This window comes from Dryas octopetala, chromosome 3 (genome assembly GCF_963921425.1).
Source record: "Dryas octopetala chromosome 3, drDryOcto1.1, whole genome shotgun sequence".
NCBI classification, from domain to species: Eukaryota; Viridiplantae; Streptophyta; class Magnoliopsida; order Rosales; family Rosaceae; genus Dryas; species Dryas octopetala.
Genome location: NC_141368.1, coordinates 27,437,876 through 27,448,468, shown reverse-complemented (window position 1 = coordinate 27,448,468; position 10,593 = coordinate 27,437,876). Strand labels below are relative to the sequence as shown.

The 10,593-nt window shown below is 32.6% G+C and overlaps 1 protein-coding gene across 1 annotated transcript in view; it reads right to left on the bottom strand.

The window, feature by feature from the left end:
- The window catches only part of LOC147292191 (transcription factor bHLH129-like), a 3,197-nt gene extending 2,158 nt beyond the window's left edge, over positions 1 to 1,039 (bottom strand). Inside the window, exons 1-2 of the mRNA XM_086236145.1 lie at positions 764 to 1,039; positions 5 to 618 (exon numbers count right to left, since the gene is read on the bottom strand). Coding sequence (XP_086092271.1) covers positions 5 to 410 — 406 coding nt within the window. The 5' untranslated portion in view covers positions 411 to 618; positions 764 to 1,039. The remainder of the gene's footprint in view (positions 1 to 4; positions 619 to 763) is intronic.
- Positions 1,040 to 10,593: the final 9,554 nt, after the last annotated feature.

Here is a 10,593-nt window from a genome sequence, read left to right as displayed (position 1 = left end):
TAGCCATTCTGGCTAGAGACAGAGTTCTCTGCTTCTTGCTTCACAGGCCTCTCTTCAAACTGATGCTGCTGCTGCTGCAGACTATTGGAACCACCATTGTCATCATGATCTGGTCCATTACATGAAGAAATGAACCTTGCTAGCACGGTCTCCACTTCGGGGCTCGAAGGTCGAAGGTAACGAAAATCGCGAAAATCCTCACCCCCACCACCACCACCACCATTATTGTCCACCAGGTCCAACAGAAATGAGCTTGGAGCAGACCGATACCGCATTAGGCCAGAACTCAGCTGCTGCTGTGGCTGTGGCTGCTGTTGTTGGAAAATATTTGAATCCATGAATTCTGTGTGGTTTTTCCTCAGCTCTGCCTCTGAAGACATGAAATTAGGACTGTACAAAACGCTGCTCATAGTATTATTTTGCAGATTCTGAAGACCACCAACAAGTTCTTCCTTTCTTCCTTTTTGTGCTAACCTTAATTTCTTGAAAATTCAAAGATCACACAACATTTGGGTGGTTTTAAGATTCATCTGCTCGAGCACTAGACCTCTAAACTTGGATTTTCAGATAATACCCAGATAAGATCTTCTTCTTCTTTGATCTAAATTGAGATCAAATCTGCCAAAAAAAAAAAAAAAAAAAAAGGAAAAGTTAAAACACAATCTAAATCCCACAAATTTACATTGCATAATAGCGTAACTATAAGTTTCTGTATAGCTGGAAACAAACTCTGGAGGAATAATATTTGCCAGAAGACCAGTACCAGTTCACAAGAAGAGAAAACCAGCAGCTCTGGTACAGCTGAGAAGTCGGAATCTTTGTGGATTTTTGTTCCTCTGCAATGAAATTGTAGCTTCAAGACAAAAGATTCTCTTTAAGAAAAAAAAAAAAAATGAATTGGGCTATAAGTAATGAACAAATATGGAAAAATTAGTCCTCATTTGAGTTCTGAGATTGGGTTTCATCAATTCAAGTACCTATGCTTTTCTGTCTGAATCTGAGTCAGCAACCAACAGTCTCCTTCAAAAACACAGGTAAAATTAAGAAGCTTTGTCTGTGTAATGTGCTCTCTCCACCTTTACATTTACATATATGTACTACAATGGTCCATAACTACCCTCTGTTTTCAATGTTATTACTGTAATGCCATTGACCCATGGTGGCATCTATGGCACGTCAGCACATGAGTTGACCGACTACCTTGAGTCCCTTGTTTGGAGGCTGGGAGCCTGGGACTGGGTACCATAAATTCAACGAAATCATTACAAACACGGCATTGTCCATCTGTCATGCGGATATTTTATGATCCTAAAATGTTAAGAAGTTTACATTTCAACTACTAGGTATAGATTATCTATTATCATTTAATGTGTTTATATGACATAAAATATTTATACCGTACATGTTTTCCAGTTAAATTAAATTGAGATATGAATCATCTCACAGTTCAGTTCAATCTCATATCTATTTTGTCTAAGAAACTGAGATACATAATCATGTCCTATAATATTTAGTCCCAACAATCAAAGGAGGTTGAGTGCTCATGTTAGTGGGATTTGGCTTTGGGAGTTTCAAGGACGGATGTTCACTATTGTTTGTGGAAATAACGAGAAGCTTATTTTGTTTTTTCTGTGATTGTGTTGTGTGTGTTATCTTCTTTTTCATTTTTTTTTATATCTTTTTGATGGGATATAGTATTTGTTTTCTTTATTTCTGAAAACAACCTTATCTATAAACTTTTTGAAAGGATAATGGTATATTGGTATATGGTGCTTTGCTTATGGACCAAGCGACTCTACTCCAACTCCGAGGGTAAAACTAAAACTGTATGCTGCTATAAAACATTGAGTGGTCTTTGGTTTGAAGGAAGAGACACTGGTAGCTAGGCACATGCATATTCTCTTTCATGAAGATTGGTCGACATTCATATGTAACATTAATCTAATTAATTGATATTTTGCATCCTATCCATCTAGGAAGCTATGTTTTATATCTTGCTTACCGAAATATTATTAATTAATAGCAACAAATTGATTAATTTGTTTCATTCTTTTGGTGTACTTTTAGGTGCCAAAAACTGCCTGCTCACACATCATTAAGAAAAGTGAGTTTCAAATAGGAATCTGAATATCATAAAATGCTATTAATGTACATATTTCCGATTGTAGTCGAATGAACTAAAACTTGATTATGAACAAAATTGAAACATTCAACTCAAAATTAATCCATAATAAGAGAAGAGGGCCAAAACCTTTATAAACACTTACACAAGATTGTAATTTTTCAATATGAGACAACACACTTTACAATCTCACATCTCCCACATGTGTGGCATCACATAAGTCATACACATGGACAACTCATATTGAATGATGTAGAGTACGTATAGTCACTTGGCTAAACACACACAGGTGCACCTGCTCTGATACCATGAAGAAATTGGAATATTCAACTCAAAACCAATTGACAATATGAGGAGAGACCCAACACCCTTATAAACACTTAGGGCTCGTTTGGTACGTCGGACTGTACTGACTAATTTCTATCGGATAGTATTAATCTGTTCCGGAGAGTACTGACTGTTTATTCAGAATATTATCAGGCGTTTGGTACTGTTCTGGATAAACAGTCTGAATAAGTTATAATCAGACTATTTTTTTTTTTTTTTGATAACTTAGTGGAAATTGAAGAAAAATACTGCCCAAGCAAAACTTGGAAGAAAAAATCATAACCTAATTCCCAAAAAAAATGTAATAAAAAGATCTATTGAATAAATCTAAAATAAAGAATAAGAAGAAATAATCAGACACCATTTATAAAAGAGGAAATATATAAAGAAAGCGAAGATGAAGAGAGAAGAACAGAGAAGAAGCAAGAAGAAGCATATTGGAGAGAGTATGATAGAGAGAGAGAAAGTGAGAGATGGATACTTGGAGAAGAGTGAAGAGAATAACCTGTAGAGAAGATAGTATAGAAGAACCCTAGGGAGAAGAAGATGAAAAAAGCGTCTGTTGGTTTTCAGCGTGTTTTTGTTTTCCCAATTTTTTATAATTAAGCGTGTATTATCTAATTCTAGGTGTATGGGTTGTATTAGTTAGTCAGGTAAGGAGAGTATTAAAAGCCCAGTCCGGTTTGCATAGTCAGGTAATTAAATAATACAAATTGACATCAAACAATTGACATAGACTATTTACTCCTATTCAGAGTCTAATACGATGTACCAAACATGCCCTTATACAATATTATAATTTTTCAATGTCAAACAACATACTCCACATTCTCACAATAACAAAATACTCTACCCTAATAACTATTTGGTGTTTACCTAAAAAAAGAAAAAAGTGACCGTTTGGTCTAATAGTGATCATCTCCAAGTTTCAAATCCAAGTCCAGTGAACTTGATTTGAAAACCTATTGGGTGGTTTAATTTATTTGTGAAAACGTTATACCTAATCTTGTAATGCAATATCATTGATGCAAGACTGAGCCTCGATGATAAGTAGTCATTTATTAGGATCATATTTAGATTTGGATTCACTACTTATTTATGTGTTTGTTTTTAAAGTAAATGATTTTAAGTCTATTTTATAGTATTTTATGATAAATCAATTCACCTAAAATATTTTAGAATGTTAAAAAGGTCCACCTAATAAGAAATAATAAACCCACCTTTTAAAAAGAGGCACTTAAATTCATCCAAAAAAAAAAACAACATTAAGTGCACATCGCTGTATAGTGCCAATAGCCACTGTTCAATAGGAACTTTGAAGCGATAGTTCAATGACGAACATAATAAGGGTTGATGTGACTCCATAAATATATGTGATTTTTTGTGTTTTATGTTGGATTTATGAACTTTTGATATGTTTACGTAAAAAAAAATATATATATATATATATATCTATAAATATCATGTTTATACATTTTTTATGTTGAATAGTGGCTATTAAGTAAAATACGGAACAAAAAAATGGCATGCACCGTCGTGTTTTTTCATTAATTTGGACTAGGTTATCACCGATTTTTTTTAAGGTAAGTTGGGTTATTATTGTATTTTTCATTTTGAGCTTTAAAAAAAAATCCATTGTTTTTACTTAAAACTTAATCCTATATTACAAATTCAAGAGGATTATATATATTTTATTTTTATATTAAACCTTAAATCATAAATTAGAATTTTATAATGCAGGATTAAAATAAGCACATAAATTTGTAATGAACGATTACAATTGAAAAGAAATTGAAAGATTAATTACTCTTAAGGGCTTAAGAGTTCATGAAATTACTATAAAAGAAAAAGCACTTTTGATTTGCTACCTTCAAATACAGGGACATCTAACTTACGTAACAATAAACAAGAACCACTAGCAGCTACTAGAGAGAGAATGGCCACTTTCTAGAGGGGAGGAGGAGGGAGCACGATTTGCTAGCACTTAAGCTGCTGGTGGTTCTTGGTTCGTTTGTCAAAATTGAAGGCTGTAACAAGAAGGTGTTCAGTCTGATTTCGTGTTTTTGTGCTAGGTAACGTCCAACCCAGTTGATATAGAATTTGTTTTTATGACTTACATTTGTTACCTTAAAGAATAGGGACAACTAACTTATGTAACAATAAAGATAATTTTTGCACGTGTTTGACGTGTGCGCCAATAAATCTTAAACTGCCGAACGCTTAGCATAAATATCGATCGCTCAATAACTGTAGCTGTAGTTGCACTGCAGCTACAGTTGCCTGTCAAATTTTTTTCTTTATTTTTTAGTTGAATCTTAATATTTGGGAGTTTGATTATAACTTTTTACAACGTTTAAGTATGTTTTTTTTTTTAGATTTATTGGCTTAAGAATTAAATTTAATGTTTTTTATTGAGGATAAATAATATAGATGCAATATTGTAAATTGCAAATGCAGCTACAGTTGCATTGCAGCTACATATGCTGAGTAATAGGCACAATCCTATTAAGCACTTAACATTATTTTTTGTCTTGAAACGTAATAACACAAGTCACTATACTCTTGGATAATAAGATTAATGGTCTGTAACTTATAATTAACCAACCCTAAATAAAAATTAGCACATAAAAAAGTAGAGGATCTTAACCAATTAAAGGACTATCTGTGAGGCTCATATATTCTTCCAGTTGTTTGTTTTTTTTTTTGGCCATTATATTCTTCCAGTTGTTAATTTGTTGCATTTTGTATTTTTTAACGTGGGTAAGTATATTTTATTGTTAGAGGGTCCCTTGGTCCCTATATAATAAGTAGTTCTTACTCTGTCACTCACATGAGGACATAAATTGCTAGTACTGTGACAGCATAAATTTGGACAATAAGGAAAAAGAGGCTTTGAGAAATACATTGTTGACCATTTATTGACATATTCTAGCATCAATGCATGTATATGGAGGATAAATAAATGCCCAAGACAAAGACCAAGACCTTCAAACAAGTACTACAGAGTACAGAAGACGATAAGTGTTACCTTTCTTTCACGCAGCATTGATATATGGTTTTTAATTTATTCAACCCAATAGAACTAATTTTCAGAAGGGTATTTGTTGAAGATACCAGCCCAACTACTTGATGTAAGAGGTCCTTAAAGTTTGCATAATTAATTAATCTAAGGGATTGATGTTCATTTGCTGATGGCGATCGCCGATCCGTACTGACATTTGGGTTGACATTAATTATAATTCTTAAACAAATTGGAAAAGAAAATTCAAGAAATTACGAGGAGTACAAAACCAAGGCAGTCATCATTTGGACTTGTCCACATCTAGCCACAAAAGCAAATGCAGTTTAATATAAGCCAGAATTAAAGAAAACTGAAAAAAAAAAAAAAAAACACCGGAAATGGTTAAGGACCTTAAGGTTGACTTATTCAGAATTTACTGCCAAGAAGGAGCCACATTTTGCTCTGTTTGATGTAAGTTTTTCTTGAGTGAAGAAAGTTCGTGATTACCAAAAAAAAGAAAGAGTGGTATATCATGAAACAAGTACATATAGAGAAATGATCGAGTTTGGTCCTTTGCTTATGTGTAGAAAGATATCTTACTTGTTTTCAAATTATATGCGTTTATCTAATTATCTTTCAAATTATCAGCGATTTTAGTGAGGAATCAGTGGAGCCAAGTGTCTTCACTCACTGTTTTAACTCGGTTGAAATCTCCTAATAGTCCAAATTTTTCTTTGATTTTTTTCATAAGAATGTGAGAAATAAGCTTAATAAAATGTTTCAAAGAAGTTGAGGCAAAAGATCGAAATAAGAGTATTTGAGAGCTACTTTCTCTTGAAAAAAAAAAAAAATTATGTGAAAGTTTCATCTTCTTGTCCCCACGAAGAATCCACCATTATTTCTATCTACATATTTAATTTTTCCAACAGTTTAAACTTTAAAATAGCCAAAAGACATTATGTACACCCTAACATCATTGATCAATATCATATTTCTTTACTTATTTTGATATCAATAAATGATCATATTTTAAAGAGAAATTTGCACATTTGCTCATAAGTCATAAGGCATTTGCTCATAAGTCATAAGGCATTTTTTTTAAAACAAAAATTCATTAGAAAAATGTACATTTTAGTACCTGCCTGTTATTTGTTTTCTTTAACATCTATTGTTGATTTCCATGATTCTAATCATATACAAATGAGTTCACATGCAACAATGATTAATTCAATTGGGGGAAAGAAGCATAGGACAAAGAAGCATAGGACAAAGAAGAAAGGGTGTTGGTCAAAGAAATTTTCAAACCCCAGCTGTATAACCCCTAATCCCAACAAATAGGTTATCCTAACCAATCGATTAACAGTGGTCCCTCAAAAAAACGTTATCTAATCCACAAAAAGTTAATTAATTAATTAAGTACACATGGTTGTTGTTTGTTGATGTTAATGAAAGCAATGCATCTTACTTTAACTACATATTTCACTTAAACAAATATCACGTGTTGCCCGTGAATCCTAGTTAACTATGTGTCCGAATGTCTTCGACGTTGACTTATTACTATGTCAACCCTCTTGGTTTAGGAGAAAGTCACTTGTGTTGATTTAGTAAAACCCCTTGACCTTCTTTATTTTGGGCTTTCAACTTATAAGGCATGAGACTCTGTATTCATTAGTCTGCATGTAGAGGGTCCCTAAATTTTAAGGACAAGGAGCATTCCAACACTTTCGATAGAGCATTCGAAAGCTCAAAAATTGCTTCAATACAATTACATTCAGTAGCGGAACCATAAAACATATACACACGAGGACATCTCAGACAATGTAAAAAAAAAAAATTAAACTAATAACTAAATGTCTGCAAATAAAATAGCTTAAACATAAATAATTATTTTAATTTTTACATATATATTAAAAAAAACTCACATCAATTGAAAAAAAGAAAAAAAAAACACAATAAGTGCAAAAGAAACACGGACTGAAAGTAAGAACAAGTTCACTTATTCATTTGTTGTGTTACATTACAAGAGAGCAAGATTGGAAATGATAGGTTAGAGAGGTGTGGCTATGTGGATCTAAAATTGAAAGAGTCTAAGAGGCTTCAATTCGGGAAAGAAATGGAATTTGGGAATGTCTTGAAGATAGGATGATAGGTTAATTTTACAAGTATTTATGTAGTAATTTTCAAACTCATTTCTCTAATATTTCTAAAAATATTAAGCAGAACATGCAGCCTTTTTGGGCCCCATATGTCTTTATTTTTTGTTACACTTTATTGTCACTTTTGAAAAATTATTGAATGTGATTGTAACACTACCACGTAGTGTTATCTTATCCACCTGTCATAATATAGGTGGACGACGAGTTTATAAATTTAGGATTTAGAGTTTTAGATATAAAATAATTGTAGACATATACGTTATAATTTTAATAAATTAATCATATCGCCACACAGTGTTACAGTCACACATGATAATTCTTGTACTTTTAAATTAACACCTATGTATCCTTACCAAAAATTATATATATTTAATCCTAAATTCATAAGTTGCCTAAATCAAACTAAAATAAGCTCTCATACACTAATTAACTCCTGATAACAAAGTAACAATTAAAACTCACAAGTTAAACATTGTTTGACCAAATAAGATTTAAATGGAATTACTCAAAACCAAGGTGAGCCATATATAATAAATAAACGTACAATGTGTACTAAGTAAAAGTTAGCAATATAATAATTGGAGATATTAAACTCGATTTTTTATTCCACTTTTTGGGAAAAAGTTGAAATTCTTAACCAAATTTGGCACTTATAGTTTAAAAGTAAAACCAAAGCAACCCGCGCTTTACTTCATACCTCATTTGACTTTCGATTTTATTGGATAAAGTCATGCATGGTACATATATGATTCAACACATCAATCATAGTCATAGTAATCAAATCCAAGTTATAAGCCAACTTTATAGACTAGTCAAATTTAATTGAATCACGAGTTTTAATTACCACATCCTGAGGGTGTGTTTACATTTGCTAACAAAATTTCCTTTTAAATTATCATCTTGATCTCAGCTAGCTGTGGTGTCCGAGAATTGTTCCCTGAACAAAGGGATTGGTTCTTAAACCAAGGCATATATAGGAGATGCTTTTACTCAAGGATTTGTCATGTGTCTAGGAGCACCCAATTTCACACTTAAGACTTGAAGCATCTCAAAGTGTCATTGTCCAAGCACAGTTCTGTAATTACCACAAAAAATGCATGCTAAAAGATATACTGTATTGTGTGTTCAGAAATATTGCTCTTAATTTGAAAGTGTAAAAACTTTCTTTAATTTCAAATTACCAAATTGCTTTTGGTAGTGTTTGGTTTAGATAGACAAAAGGGTTTAATTTCCTAATTAACTGACCTAGCACATCCATAATTTGAATAAGATGGGGTAGGATTTGAAATCCTGGCCCACTTAGGATGTGCCATGTGGCTGCAACGGTTGGCTAGGATCTAATTAATCCAACCATGATCAAGTTTATAAATAGTCAACAAGAGTCTCATGACAAATGAAATATTATTTTGTATAATCATAGCACGTACTACAACATAATGTAACCAATTTATGTATTATAATATAAGTGAACGACGAATTTATACTTTTAGGGTATAATGTTCATCAATAGTATAATATGTGGATCAATTACACCACATGACAGTGGTAATACGGTTAATTATAAATAATAATTTTTCCATGCAAAAGTATATGATATTCCCACAAAAAAAAAAAAAACTCATTATTAATTTATCTCGAACTAACTTTCGTTGGAGACTCTTTAACTAATACCACACCAATGTCCCATTAATTTTAAGGTTTTTTCCACTAATTATAGGATTTTTAATTCATGTGATCAACTTTATGAAAATTCGCTCTCTTAATGAATATGGAGAAATCAACCACTTGAATTTCTAACAAAAATTTCTTATGTACTTCTTTTAACAGAAACACTACTAAAGAATACTAGTAAACAAATTATAAATCGAAACAATATTCTCAAACAAGCCCTAAAATGCACCATGATGCATTATTTTGGCTACTTATATAAAAACTTATATTCTCAAACAAACCCTAAAATGCATCATCTGGGATCTTGCGGTTGAATTCTTCTCTCTTAGATGGTCTTGGATCCCAAGAGAAGCAAATGGTGTTGCTAATGCAATTGCCTTGCTAGCTTGCAGGAGGATGTTGTCCAGAAGACTGGGTGATCTCACCCCCATCTTCCTTAATTGGAGTCCTGGTGGCAGATGGGCTTCCTCTAGATTAATATTTTGATTTTAGCTTATTTGTTTTTTTTTTTTTTGAGGAGTTTGTTTAGTTTGGTTGATTGAGTTGTTTTTCTGTCTTGTTCTTTTGGTTTGCTGCTTTGTTTTATATTTTTCTGGTTTGTATGTTGGCCCAAGGAGTGAAATTTTGAAAATTTCACCGAAATTTTCATTTTTTTTGGGTTCCGAAATTTTATAACATATCCCTTAATTTTCATTAATATTTCGGCAAAATTTCAAACCTCCCCACAGTGTGTTTCTGTAAAATTTCATCGAAATTTAACCAAATTTTGACGAAATTTGGCGAAATTTCGACGAAATTTTGCGGTGACTAACTTAGATAGTTAGATCTCATAAGTACCCAGCCCCATTTCCATTTCATCTCTCAGATCTTTCTCTCTGCGCAACTTCTCTCTGTCTTCTCCCCTTGTGCGCACCCAGCTGCCTCCAGCGTGACGGCGTGACGGCGTGACCCCCTGCCTCCTCCCCCTGCGAGCACAGCGCACCCAGCAGTTATCTTCAACCTTGTACCCAAATACTCAAATCTGTCAAATACTTGCGAGTTACGGCCTTGTGTTGTGGAGTTATGGGTTTACACTTTCCAAATACACAGCAAACAATAGATGATTTTCTTTGGATAGAGTCATAGAGATAGATCAGTGGGCTGTAGCCTTTAGGCATGCAGTAGTAGACTAGTAGGCAATAAATTATTCGATACTTTCCATTCCACTATCTAAGTATGAATATCTAATGTTTATTTATAATATATTAAAAAATAATCTAATATTTATTTATAATATATTAAAAAATATCTAATATTTATTAGATTTTCTTTTTTCT